Raw genomic sequence first — 13,945 nt, forward strand, 5'->3', positions numbered from 1 at the left:
TGCTGCTGCAGGAGCTGTTGCTGCTGCAGGAGCTGCTGCTGCTGCTGCTGTTCATGTCTGCGGTGCTGATTAGGTTGCATGTCCCCTCATGTCTGCATGCTAACTGGTAGAAACTCGGTGTGCTGTGCTGAACATCCTCACGTTTATAAAGTTCTGATCCCGTTTTGTTTCCATCCCAGCTTCTTTTTGTGGCTTTAGTTTCATGAGTTAAAAACAAAGTTTACTTTGATGAAAGATGACCGTCAACCGTTGCCATATGTCTGATTTATTTGAAGTAAAGTTTGTTTTGTTCGTTTCCTTCATGACTGTAAAGGCTGGACAGAACCGGCTGGTTTTGGAGCAGATTTGCTGATTCAGGATCAATTTAGACTCCAGGTTTTTAAACCACCTGGAGAAAAATGTGGAATGAAGCTTGAAAAATTAAGAGCAAAATCTGAAAATCCAGGTGGACAAACGAAAAAAAATTATGCCTGAATATTTGTTTCCTTCCTTGTTTCTGTCCTGGTTTCCTTTTTGTTTCGTCGCTCAGGTTTCTGATTTAACCTGCCGTGTTTCCTGCTGGTTCTTCAGTTTCATCCAACTTAAACCAGAACGTTTAAGTTGGGAAACTTAAAGAATCTGGACATTAAAACTGTGAAGGAACTCTTGGTAACATGAATCAACAGACCAATCAGGCTTTCAGTTTTACTGATTCGTCATCAGTCCTGATGATGAATCTAAAACTTGTATTTTATATTTCTGTCATGTGAATCTGCTCCTCCATCAGAGCCTTTAGCCTCGTAAACCTGCGGCGGTTTGTTTGCTGTGAGTCGCTGAGCTTTATTTTGGTGACCGTTTCTCCCCTCACCGTGTTTCCTGTCTCCCTGCAGCGCCGGGAAGCGGCTTTCCAGCAAGAAGGTGGCGAGGTGAGTGAAGCGCTCTCCGTCGGGTCAGCAGCCATCGGCGAGCGCCGCTCTGACTCTCCTGGTTCCCACAGGCATCTGCTGCAGAACAGCTCCATGACTCTGGACACCATGAGCGACCTGACGCGGGACATCCTGGAGCTCGCCGACAACGACATCACAGACAAGGTGACGATAAAAAACATTCAATAATCGATCAATTCCTGGCAACGGGACTGCAAATCAATTCAAAATACTGAAAGATTTTAAAATGCGATTTAGTTGTGTAACTTTACTGCACACTGCATATCGTTGTCACTCGTACAATTTGAATAATTTAAAAAATGTATTATTCAGTAAAATCAGACTTTTTTAAAAAAAAATTCTATTTTTAATGTTTTTCCTTCATCCAAAATAAACCTGAAGTGCTTTGATTCTTTCATGCATCATTTAATCTCCATGGCAACCGTTCAGCCGTTAAAACACCTGGGTGGACCAAGCCCCGCCTCCCAAGCGCAGCTCCTCCCCTCTCAGCTCCTCCAGACTAGCCAGCAGCAATTAGCAACCAGCTGCTGAGCTCATTATAGGAGCTGCTGCTCAGAGCAACGCTGGTAGAAACGTTAAAGGGTTAATATAGGAGCCATCTTGGCCTCCAGGAGGCGGAGCTTCTTAAAGAAACAGGCCCAATTTCAAGGTGATAAATCAGGAAGCAAAATTTCTTTATATTGGACATAAATGACATTTTTATAACAACTGAAGGTAACGCAGGTACCCGATTGTGCTATAAAATGGCCGCCATGCAATGCTGCCCCTCTGAGGAGGAGCTGCGCCTGGAAGGCGGGGCTAGGTCCACCCAGGCGTTTTGTAGCTGAATGGTTCCCATGGAGATTAAAGGATTTCTCAAACATGCATGAAAGAATCAAGGCGACTCTTTAGGTTTGTTCTTGATGAGGAAAAAACCTTAAAACCTGACAGGAAGTCAGAAAAGTTTATTTTCCATGATGCTTCCCCTGTGAATAAATATTCTATTTTTTTACAGTTTTTTCCACGTAATTTAAGCTGAATTTCTGGACCGATTGAACAGAAAAAGTAGTTTTTGAATTAAAAGTTGGAATAGAATCATCATAAACTGAAGGTTTCATATCTCTAGTTTACATCCAGCGCCCAGTCTCTGGTCCTGACCTCTGACCTTTCCCAGGTGCTGCTCCTGGAGCGGCGCGTGGCGGAGCTGGAGAAGGAGTCGGAGGCGTCGGGCGAGCAGCACGCCCGGCTGCGGCAGGAGAACCTGCAGCTGGTGCACCGGGCCAACGCGCTGGAGGAGCAGCTGAAGGAGCAGGAGCTGCAGGCCGACGAGCAGCTGCAGCAGGAGAACCGCCGCCACAAGGAGGCGCTGTGCAAGCTGGAGCGCGAGAAGGGGCTGGAGCTGGAGAACGCCCAGGCCCGGTGAGGAGACGGGTCACGGCCTGGCGTCAGACCTGCTGCTGAGCCGGGATTATAATCTGGAGTATGGAGAGAAATCGGGGCCATAAACTCAGTTTAAGATTATTTAGGACAACTGTGGAAAAAAAAACTAAACATTGGAAACTGGAAAGAAAATGGAAAGTTGGAATTAAGATTTGAAAAAGAAAATATTTGAAAAAGCAGTAAAAAAGAACTTTAATCTGAGAAGTTTTTAACTGTTTTTTAGTTTCAAATAAATTTTCATAAAACTTATTTGGAGCATAAACAAAATAAATGTTTTATTTTCAAGACTTAAGAAAATGTAATTTTTTACTTCTGTCTTCATATTTTAAAGCCAAATTAATAATCTGAGTTTTGCGAAGCAGAAACGTTGGTGAATGACTCCGAGTGTTTGTCGCTCAGGCTGCAGCAGCTGGACGACGAGAACAGCGAGCTGCGGTCCTGCGTTCCCTGCCTCAGAGCAAACATCGAGCGACTAGAGGAGGTGGGACGGGTTTCATCTCATTTCTCGTTCTGTTGTCTGATTTCGTTTCCGGTTGCTCATCCTTTCTTTCTGGTTTCCAGGAGAAGCGGAAGCTCGAAGACGAGGTGGAAACTCAGTCCGACCGGCTGAACGAGGAGACGGAGTCCCGCAGGAAGATGGCCGACAAGCTGAGTCACGAGCGCCATCAGAACCAGAAGGAGAAGGAGAGCACCCAGGAGGTGGGCGGGGCCGGAGGGCGGGGCTTCTGCAGCAGGACTCAGCTGTTGCTAGGCAGATTCTAACGTTTCTCTGGTTCCCCTCAGCTGATCGAAGATCTGCGGAAGCAGCTGGAGCATCTTCAGCTCTACAAGCTGGAGGCCGAGGCCAAGCGGGGCCGAACCCCCGGCGCCGGGCTGCAGGAGTACCAGACCCGGACCCGGGAGGCTGAGCTGGAGCAGGAGATCAAAAGACTCAAACAGGTGAACAAATGTCCCGCTCTGCTGCAGCGTCTTAAAGGGACAGTAACATGGAAAATTAACTTTAATCTTTCCATCGTGTTTTTATGTTTTTCCCTCGTTAAAAACGAGCCTGGAGTTTTGATTCTTTCATCATGTCTGAGAAATCCTTTAATCTCCATGGCAACCATTCTGCTGTTAAAACGCCTGGTTGGCCTTAGCTCCGCCTTCCAGGCGCAGCTCCTCCCACATCAGCTCCTTCAGACTAGCCAGCAGCAATTAGCAAACAGCTGCTGAGCTCATTATAGGAGCTGCTGCTCAGAGCAACGTTGGTAAAAACGTTAAAGGGTTAATAGAGGAGCCATGTTGGGACGACTTCCTGGAGGCGGAGCTTCAGAAAGAGCAGGGACTTCTTAAAGAGACAGAGGCCCAATTTCAGTTGGTGTTAACAGGTTTTAAAATCTGACGGTTTGTTTCCAGGACAACCGAACTCTGAAAGAGCAGAACGACGAGTTGAACGGACAGATCATCAACCTGAGCATCCAGGGAGCCAAGAACCTGATGTCTGCCTCCTTCTCCGATTCCCTGGCCGCTGAGATCAGCTCCGTGTCTCGGGCCGAAGTGAGTTTAAAACAAACCCGAATCAGAAACGGGTCGGTAAAAACTAACAGAGTGACGACTCGGTTCGCCGTTTACAGTAGAAGTTTGATGTTTAAAAACAAAGATGGAGGAAACTGCTTAGAAGGAAACGGTGACATGTTGAGACGGATTTGTTTTATTCTGGCTGCAATAGAGAGAGAGAGAGCAAGACTTCAGCAGATAACAGGAAGGCTCAATGGAGAACATCAGAGGAAGTTTAGTTTTATAGTTTCGAGCTTTTAACCTCTGTAATAATGATCTACTTACTGTTGGACAAACTCCAGTAAAATTCTGTTGCTGTATGTAGCAACTTTTCAGACAAAAAAAATCAGTTTCATCCAGAACCGGAACCGGCAGGTCAGAAATTTTAAAGATCCGTGATCGACTGTAGATCCTGGATGCATTGGTCTCAAGTTTTTCTGTGTCAGCTTCGTGTTTATGACCAACTTCTGTCCGTCTGTCTGCAGCTGATGGAGGCCGTTCACAAACAGGAGGAGATCAACTACCGGCTCCAGGATTACATCGATAAGATCATCGTGGCCATCATGGAGTCCAACCCCTCCATCCTGGAGGTCAAATAGTCCGATTAGGAACGGGCGCCGCCGGCTCCACAGGCTGCAAACTTATTTATATCGAACATCTGGAACCAGGAAAACAAGGGAGGATGTAAAAATTAATTTATTGGACCTTCTTTCAACACTCATGACTCCAAACTGGATTAGAAAATGACGATAAATTTCTAGAGTCCAAGGCTGTCAGTAAAAGATGAGCTTGTTTTCGTTTCTTTTCGGTTTGTGTGGATGTGTGTGTTGGCGCCGTTGGGTTCTGGTGACTTCCATGTATTTGGCTGGAGGAACCCGAGCCCCCCCTGGTGGATGAATGTGGAAATGCAAGCGTAGATTAGATCCTTCTTTACTCCCAATCGGCTTCTAATCGACCTAAAACCGATCCGCCAGTTCTACCAAAACGCCTTAAAGGAGGGTTGATCAAAGTATTTAATTCTGCTGAGCGCACCGCGAGTGACTCGGTCCGACCCGAGGAAACCCAACCCAGGCTGAGTCGTGTTTTCACCAACCGCATGAAGCGCAGGTCGGGTCAGCGACGGTCCGTTTCTATAGCTCAACCCGATGAGGGAGGTTTCTCCTGACCAGAAACTCCTCCAGGGTTTCCTTTAGAGAGAGAGAGAGAGTGTGTGTGTGTGTGTGTGTGTGTGTGTGAGAAACGTTCCCTTGCTTTTTCTGTGTTTGTGTGAACCAAGATGGCGACACTAAATGCGGTGAAAAGCATAAAACAATCATTCCTGTAGGGGAGAAAACTAACAAGATGAAAGAAGTGATTTATTGTTTGGTTTATGTTTACAATGAAACAGGGTCCTGGATGTCAGGTGGGCTGGAGCAGCACTACAAACATTTAAAGGGCCAGCTGCGCAAAATAAGCACTTCCTCTTTCTCTCTGTCCGCAACGATTCAGGATAAATCCAGAGAACTCGTCCCCAGAAACTAATCCCAACGAGTTAGCCATTAGCCGTTAACCTCCAAAAACATCAGTTGGGTTTATGTGAATCTTATTAACCTTTAAACAGTAATTTACAGAGACAGATCGCTGGAGGCGGTGCGCCACTAAAAGTCTTCCTGTCTGAAAAATGTGAAGCTAATGGCTACTACGAAAAGAATTAGCAGGTAACCTCCAAAGATTAATCAAATTCACAAAAATCACATTGATAATTTGAACAGAGATGATCATTGTTTGCATGGAGGCTGGAGGCAGTGCACCACCAATAGTCTTCCTGTGTGAAACGCCTATGAAGAATGGAAAAACTGAAGCATTTATAGTCGGGATTGTGTTTTTTTGTTTTGTTTTTTTAAAGCAATGTAAGAAGCTAAACATTTATATAAATTGATTTGTTTGTGTGTCTGGTACTTGTTATGATCAGTGTGTTTCACACAGGAAGATTATTGGAGACACACCACCTCTTTAGTTCTCCATCTACAAACTCAGCAGTTTTTGTTTAAAAAGAAAAAAAGCTTAACTCAATGTAACGGTTAGCTTGAGGCTAAAGCTAACTCTGGATTTACTCTGTATTAGGACTCCAAGTGAGCATGACACTGTAGGGTAAGATATTGACTGCTCATAGCCCTTCATCAGGACCTCAGTTCAGTAATTCTGCGCTGTCCCTTTAAATGAATCCCGACCATCCCAGTACAGCCCGCCTGATCCCAGCGTCGTCTTGCTGAGTGAAGCAGGAAAGTTCAACGTTTTTACTGCAACTATGAAATGCCGGCATTTTGACAAGTTGTATGTTAAGAATTTAGCGGATGTTTTGCACTATGATTTGTTTTTTTTGTTGTTTTTGGAAGTGGGATGAAATGTTATGAAGGGATAATTTGTAGGAATCTGTTGAAGAGCGAAAAGTATCACATTACGACGCCATGTTGAGTCGAACCATCGATGATTCTGCAGCGTTTCTTTAAATGCAACTCCGAGCATCAAGCTTGGAGATTTCAGACGTTTTTTGTAGCAATAATGCAGGAAATTAATGGAGGTGATTCTTCTTTTCTTCTGCTGGATGAAGACATCATGAACTGATTCTGGACTCCAACGCCGACCTGGATGTGGATTTATATCACGACCTTTGACACCAGTACGTCTAAGATTTCCTCGTTTTTTCACTCTGTTCGCCTCTTTCTCACTGCTCTTCACTCGCCACTCCATGAAGGAAAAGACAAAAACAAAAAAACAATGGCCTTGGATGTAAATGTCTTGTAAAGTTTTTTTCTACACTCATTCTAGATTCTAGGTATTTTTCTAGTCGCAGCAGAGGAACGGAGGTCGCCTGTAGCATGTAGCGTGTATAGTTTCCGTCGGGGTTCTTCGTCTCACGCCGGTATTTATTCGTCGACGGCTCACACCGACCTGTTCTGCTGAAACAAATATGTTTGTGCTTTATTGAATTCACATTTATTGACACCGATAACACGGCGGGAGAGTTTATTAGCGAGGTAAGAGTTAGCTGAGCTGCACAAGATGGCCGCCTGAGGTCGGCGCGCTCTTCCGTGAAGTTCTTCCTGTTGTCTTCCCGGAGGGAGTCGGGTCCTGCATGGATGCCCAGAGTTCTTGTACGTCTCTGAGCCACCATCAGTAAGATGACATTTTAAAACCTCCTGGCTTTCACAAGGGTGAAAAAAGGTTTAAAGTTGAATAATTCCTGATTTCTTTGAGTGAAAATACGACGTAGACGCATCTAGGTGTTTCATTATGCCTGTATTATTTTTTTTTTTTTTGTAGATTAGATTTGCACTTTGACCTGATCCATCATCTTATTTCCTGGTTTTAAAATTACCAAAGACTGATCCTGTTCTGAATTTTTTCTGAAAGAAACTGACATGGTAGCAGAGCCAGTCCAAAAAAATCTGCGGCCTTTGACAGAACTTGATTTTGGGCCCCCAAACTACCATCAGTTACAAAAAATATTTTTCTTCTAATGCTACTTCTAAGATGTTAGCCTCTTAAACCAAAAATAATTTGCTTGTCTGTTGCCTCTAAGGTGCTAAGCTGGTGCTCGGTTTGCTTCTACCTTGGTCCGGCTCTGCCTGTAGTCTAAACACTGTCTCTCTCTGAACCTGATGACCCCTGGGTAAAGTCAGTTGGTTTTAAGTTGTGCGTTAAACATCTGAGCTGTAAATATAAACATTTTTGCGGACTTCTTTCCCGTTTCCTTCAAACGTGTCTGAAGGTTTGCTGAAGGCGTCGCCATCAGTCGTGTTCAGCTTGTGTGACGGAGAAGGACGGGAAGCAAATACTGTAGAAAAGAGAATCTGTAAGAAGTAAATTTATTCCTATTTTCAAAGATAAATGTATAATTAATGTATAAATTATAACAGTATTGGGTACAGCTGTATAATATTTTTGGAGCTCCCTACAAATGATTTACTCCTAATTGTTACTGGGGAAATATGTCATTTATTGTAAGAGAATTTAAAGGTAAAAAGTGGAAGTAAGAATAGAATAAATAAATGGAATAAAATGAACTGTTTTGTTTTTATTAAGCACTTAAAAAATCTGCAACATCTTTGTCATAATTTGACATTTATGCATTTAATCTGATTAACACCAACAATCACTTTACTGACTAGACATTAAGCCTCTAGCGCCACCTGCTGGTTGGAAATATTTACTGCACTGAATGTTTTTACAGATTTTAAAATGAAAGCCATATTGGTGTGAAAGATTAGTTCAGATTAATTGGAGGTAATAAAAGTTTTTAATGCACACTGACTAGATAGTCCAGCAAAGAGAAATGTTTCAGTTTTCCTCAGTAAAAATGCAGCAAGTCACCTTCAGTTTTTATTTTAGCAGTAAAGTAAAAAAAATAATAAAGACTTATTGAGAGAGAATCAGGATTCTGCAGCTCCAGAGCCACAAGTGGCCTTTTGACTTGCTTAATTTAAAATAATAAAGATAACTTTTTGTGTTTTTAGTTTTCCTTCCATTTGTTCTGGTCGCACTTTGCCAGCACTTGTAAATTTGGTCTAGGATCACAACTGCCAAAAGCTAAAATAGGTTGTTTTTTTTAAATAAAAGGGTAAATATTTTTTACTATTGTGATTACATTGTCTTCGATCTACATTATTGCCCAATGAGTTAAGTTAAAATGAAGATCGAGACCCAAATAACTTTTCTCATAATTATTCCCCCTAAACGTTTCCAATCAAACGATGCAGACGCACTAATTTATTTAAAAAAACATTTACAAAACAATTAAGTCATGAAAAACTACAAGCGACGAAATCATAACCATCACGGTACAACTGGACACCCGGAACCAAAGTTACAGCTGTTGCACTCTCCGGGCGTGTTTTGATGAAGGACGCCGGAGAATCAAATGCTGTCGATATTTCACGTTTTTCCACAATATTTCCATTGAAGCTTCAAATGTTAGCTGTTGATAAAATGTTGTAGTTGTAGTTCTATGACTGGACGAGTTGGTGGATGTTTAATTAGATGCATTTTGCACGTTTTTAGCAAGTTGAGTTGACGAAGCTAAAGTTAAACTGATCATTTACTGAAATCAGCATCATATGATTCCGAGAATAATCAAGAATAATCACACCGAAACATCTTTTCCTGAATTAGAGGGGAAACTTTTTTGTATTATTTTTATGGATTCATTTCTCAGCAAGATGTTAAGTTAGATGTTAATATAAATGGAGTCGGGTTCGATAAGTTCGGAGGTTCGGCTGAAAGTGGCCCAGTGCTTCCGGACGCTCTCCTCCTCCGCGGATCATACAGACGTTTTTGACGCCCTGGAAACGCTAAACTCTTATTTAGATGACGGGGCTGAAAGCAGCAGGTGCACCGCGGCGGAGCGGGAGGAGTTCCGGAGGACCCACTACAGCCGAACCCTGCGGGTTCTGGTCGGGCAGCTCCAGGCTGACTGGACCCACAGCCTGTCCGCCGCCCAGCGCTCCCAGCTGTGGGACCCGCTGTTCCTGAAGGGGCCGCCGGATCAGGCGCTGCTGGTGCTGATGGAGGCCGTGACCCAGCTCCGGTGAGACGAGCTAATGATCTGTTTTTTATCTAAAATATTAATAACTACGACGACATATCAGGGACATGAAGGAAGAGCAATAAACTAAACTTTTGAGCTAAATCTCAAACATGTTCTTCTAGAAAACATAAAATTTCAGAGATTGAAAAGTCAGATATTTGCTAGAAAAGAAAAAAAAATCGGAGATTGATCTCAGACATTTTTAATGAATTCATTTTTTCTGAGTTTGAAAAGTGGATTCATGATACTCAAAAATGTCCTTTTTTATTTTTTTGTTTCAGAGTTTTGCCTTTTCTATGTACTTTAGGCACTGCAAAATGCAAAGAAAGGAAAGGGTATTTTAAATCCTACATTAAAATGAGCCGGATAATTTACAGTCTGATATTTCTTGAAGGGTAATTTTGTTTAAAGACTAGATAATCTTTATCTTTATCATTATTTATGGTTCAGGTCTTTTGTAGTTTTTATTTCCATTTTTACGTATAGATTTTGGTTGTTTTATTTTGGATATTTCCTTCCCTGAAGGAAACATAGTTACTTGATTATAGTATAAAATGTAAATATGTGCCTAGAAAAACATCATACTGTACCTTTAAGAAATCTGCCAGTCCCAGTGTAAATGTTTCTGTTCTGTACAAAACTAAAGTTAATTGATCTTTCATAGCCATTATTATAAGCCATTATTATTGTATTAGTTGAAAATTGCATCAAAACGACAATATTATCGTTTATTGCAATAATGTCTGGGGCAGTTTATCGTCCAGACCTGGCTGATGAAGTCCTCTGTCCGCTCCCTGCAGGCCCAGCGCGGGTCTGGACCGCCTGGTCAGCGTTACGGAGCGCTTCCTGCAGAGCGGCCGCCTGGCGGACCTGCTGTGGTCCTTCTGCCTCGGTTCGGTGCCGTCGGACTCGGCCCAGCTCAGAGAGACGTTGCTAGCCCGGTTAGCCGCTCTGCCGGACCTCACCGCCAACAGGCTGCACCCAAACAACCGGCCGCTGTTCACGCCCCAGCGGTTCTACCCGCTACTGGCCTCGGAGATGCTGGCCGTTCTGGAGAGGACCTGCCGCGCCCTCAGAGGTGACGCCATTTTAGCTAGCGGAGATTGTTTGGCGCCACTTTACCTAGCGGAGATTAGCGTTGGCGCCACTTTAGCTAGCGGAGATTAGCGTTGGCGCCACTTTAGCTAGCGGAGATTGTTTGGCGCCACTTTAGCTAGTGGAGATTGTTTGGCGCCACTTTAGCTAGCGGAGATTGGCGTTGGCGCCACTTTACCTAGCGGAGATTAGCTAGCGGAGATTGGCGTTGGCGCCACTTTACCTAGCGGAGATTAGCTAGCGGAGATTGACGTTGGCGCCATTTTAGCTAGCGGAGATTGGCGTTGGCGCCACTTTACCTAGCGGAGATTGGCGTTGGCGCCATTTTAGCTAGCAGGTTGTTGCTAGGACACCGGAGCCGAGTTCATTAGTAACTAGTAGTTAGATTTACTTACAGTATTATAGTTTACTTTTAGGAGTATTTTTGCTGCGCTGTACCTTTTACTTCTACTTGAATAATTTTATTATAAAGTATTGCTACTCTTACTTGAGTAAAATTTCTGGATTCTCTAAATGAAAAACAAACATGTTTTAACCAAATATTCACCTGCAGTTTTTTATTAAAGTTTAATACATGTTTTATTGAAAGAAACTGATTTAGAAAAATTTTCTTTTGCCTGATTTTATTTTTTTGTTCCTTATTTGAATGATTGTCATTTTGATCCTTAAATACTAAAATTACTGCTGAACTTTATATTTTGGTCCATCTGATTATGTAAATTTAATATTTAAAATTTACAGTTATTGTTTGACAATATTACAGAAATATTTAATCATTTTCCTGTTTAGTAGTTGTTACATTCATTTAGCGTAAACGTTGCCTCACCTGATTTTAGTTGGCAGTTAGGTAATTATGACTTTATGAATCTGATGTTGATGTCATAATATGCTTCCATATGTTTTTATATTAATCCCATCAGATGTGTTATATTTATTGTTATTGATTGTCCATCTCTATGTTCACTCAGCTGTTCTGATGTCTTCCACAGATGGGGTCGATTGCTCTTTGACATTCGTAGCTCAGACACTTGGGAAAGTTTGCCTCCAAGGTCACAGCGGTGAGTTTAAAACCAGGACAGGCTGACAGATTTAATGGCAGCGAATAGATGTGAAAAATGGCTTCCTGAGGAAAAATATGGCATCATAAAGAGATGACTTGATTTCTGGACGAAGACTAGAGTTCATATTCAGCAAAAGAGACTAAAAAGAACCAAACAATGTCTCTTTTGCTCAAACCCAATTTTGGCAAAATCCGGTTTCTTTTGTCTGTATCCTATTAACCCAAATATGAATTTTATTTTAGTTTTTTTTCATGCCATCTTGTTAGCCCAATGCAGCCCAATGCATAGCGAACCCATGGAGACCAACAAAAACAAAATATGTGGACAATGTGTAAGAGAAAGATACATGAACAAAATGGCTGCTGTCGGTGAACTGTGGAAGTAAACCGCTGACATTCTGAGCTCCACGTTCTGCTCTAGAGCGCCCCCTGCGGTAAACCCCGTCCTGCAGTAAACCCCGTCCTGCTGTGTCTGTTCAGGCCCGGTTCTGGCCGTGATGGCGCCCCGCCTGGCCGTCTGCACGCGCTCAGACATGGTGTGGCAGAGGGTGAGCTGGAAGCTGCTGCAGGACGTCCCGGAGCGCTGCATGGAGAGCGTGCTGACCGGCCTGCTTCAGGCGGCCGACAGGTGAGCCGTCCAGACAGGTGAACAGGCACCAGGTGAGGGCAGGTTCTGATTCTGTCTTTGGTCCATTTCCAGCCCGGACGCCTTCAGCCGCATCGCTGGAAATCTGGTGATAACCAATAAAAAGGCTCAGTTTGTGCTGACTCATAAAGTGCTGCTGCTGCAGTATAAGTACCAGGTAGGTCAGCAGTGAATATATGTGTTTATATAACCTGTTGTTGTTTTTAACGGTGTTTTGTTTCCAGACTCGCGTCCTGAGGACTGTCCTCGGCTACCTCGCCTCAGACCGGGATCGCAGGCCACTCCTCATCCAGGTCCGTTTCTCTATGATTACTGTAAAATATTAGATTTCAAAGCAAAGACAAAATTATACAGTTCAACTTTTATACTCTTTACCATTTTATATGTGATTAGCATCACATGTTGCAGCAAAAGCACAGTTCCAACATCTTATTTCTTTGAAGCTAATGCTAAAGCGCTGCACCGACACGATATTTAGCTTAATGAAGTTATGACAGCACGAGAGGAAAGCTGTAATATTACAATAAAGTAGAAACAATTTGTGAATAATTGTAATAATATTGGAATGAAGTCATTATAATACGAAAATAATGTCATAATAATCCGAGAATAAAGTGGTAAAATGCATGAAAAAAGTTGTTTGATGATAAAGTTGAAATAGTATGAAAATAAATTCAGAATAATATGAGTTGAGAGTTAAACTCTAGGAGAATGAAATGGAAGAATTCCTCCATGAAAACAGTAAAAATGTTTCCCAGGCCTCCTGCTGGAGTCTGTTGTAAATGTTTCTGAACGCTGCCTGGCGTTTGCTCTGTGTCTTCAGGTTTTGCGGAGTGTGTCGCAGGCCTGGGCCAACCCCAGCGCGGTGAAACACACGCCTCAGGAGCAGCAGCTCTACGTTAGCAAGACGCTGCTGCTAGCTGCTAGCCTGCTGACGGACGCCGAGCTGCAGGAGCTTCGCTCAGGTGCAAAATGAAAACGTCGTCTACTTCTGATGATCTTCTGATTTATTCCAGTTCTGAACAACATCAGAAAGTCTTGCGACATTAGTTGCAATTTTTCTGGCTGTTTTCTTTTCTTCCTCATCTGTTCCTCCATCACTCTGTGACCTTTAGCAACTCGGGTTGTTTTTTCACTCAGCTCATTGTTTTCTGTCAGACCTCCTGCAGTGCCTGCTGGGCGGCTTGCAGAGCCACCTGGACAGCAGCGCGGTCGGCATCAGGACTCTGGGCATGGTGGTGGGCGAGTGTCTGAGCGCACGGATGGATCTCAACGGCACCAAACTCAAGTTTGAGGTACAATCTGAATATCTGACAGGTGGTGGCAGCATGATGCTGTGGCCTCAGCAGGGACAGGGAAGCTGGGCAGAGAGGACAGGAGGAGGACCGGAGCTTCAGGATAACAGAAAGTAAAATGGAGAAAAACGTCAAAATAATGAGAATAGCAAAAATAAAATTAATGTAATAATACAAGAAAAAGTTACAATAAGAAAATAAAGTTAAAATAATCAAACTCTGAAACTTTGTGCTGTTTTTGTGTGACAGTACGACCAGAATGAAGAAACCCAGGAGCTGCTGTCTCTCATGACCCCCAGCGTGTGTCCTGACCCTGACCGTGACCCTGACCCTGACCGTGACCCTGACCCTGACCGTGACCGTGACCGTGACCCTGACCCTGACCGTGACCCTGACCCTGAC

The 13,945-nt window shown here is 43.3% G+C and overlaps 2 protein-coding genes across 6 annotated transcripts in view; both read left to right on the top strand.

Moving 5' to 3' along the window:
- rab11fip3 (RAB11 family interacting protein 3 (class II)) overlaps positions 1-7,923 on the top strand; it is a 30,620-nt gene extending 22,697 nt beyond the window's left edge. For all 5 annotated transcript variants that reach the window (XM_016664044.1, XM_016664043.1, XM_007577994.2 and 2 more), the window contains 8 exons: positions 870-905; positions 977-1,070; positions 2,080-2,324; positions 2,745-2,826; positions 2,907-3,044; positions 3,129-3,284; positions 3,741-3,881; positions 4,367-7,923. In XM_016664044.1, coding sequence (XP_016519530.1) covers positions 870-905; positions 977-1,070; positions 2,080-2,324; positions 2,745-2,826; positions 2,907-3,044; positions 3,129-3,284; positions 3,741-3,881; positions 4,367-4,480 — 1,006 coding nt within the window. In that variant the 3' untranslated portion in view covers positions 4,481-7,923. The remainder of the gene's footprint in view (positions 1-869; positions 906-976; positions 1,071-2,079; positions 2,325-2,744; positions 2,827-2,906; positions 3,045-3,128; positions 3,285-3,740; positions 3,882-4,366) is intronic.
- An 826-nt stretch (positions 7,924-8,749) lies between these two features.
- telo2 (TEL2, telomere maintenance 2, homolog (S. cerevisiae)) overlaps positions 8,750-13,945 on the top strand; it is a 10,414-nt gene continuing 5,218 nt past the window's right edge. The window contains exons 1-9 of the mRNA XM_007577999.2: positions 8,750-9,447; positions 10,248-10,525; positions 11,532-11,600; positions 12,083-12,230; positions 12,303-12,405; positions 12,473-12,541; positions 13,072-13,213; positions 13,407-13,543; positions 13,793-13,928. Of these exons, the coding sequence (XP_007578061.1) occupies positions 9,104-9,447; positions 10,248-10,525; positions 11,532-11,600; positions 12,083-12,230; positions 12,303-12,405; positions 12,473-12,541; positions 13,072-13,213; positions 13,407-13,543; positions 13,793-13,928 (1,426 nt within the window). The 5' untranslated portion in view covers positions 8,750-9,103. The remainder of the gene's footprint in view (positions 9,448-10,247; positions 10,526-11,531; positions 11,601-12,082; positions 12,231-12,302; positions 12,406-12,472; positions 12,542-13,071; positions 13,214-13,406; positions 13,544-13,792; positions 13,929-13,945) is intronic.

The sequence above is a fragment of the Poecilia formosa genome, unplaced genomic scaffold (genome assembly GCF_000485575.1).
Source record: "Poecilia formosa unplaced genomic scaffold, Poecilia_formosa-5.1.2 Scaffold463, whole genome shotgun sequence".
NCBI classification, from domain to species: Eukaryota; Metazoa; Chordata; class Actinopteri; order Cyprinodontiformes; family Poeciliidae; genus Poecilia; species Poecilia formosa.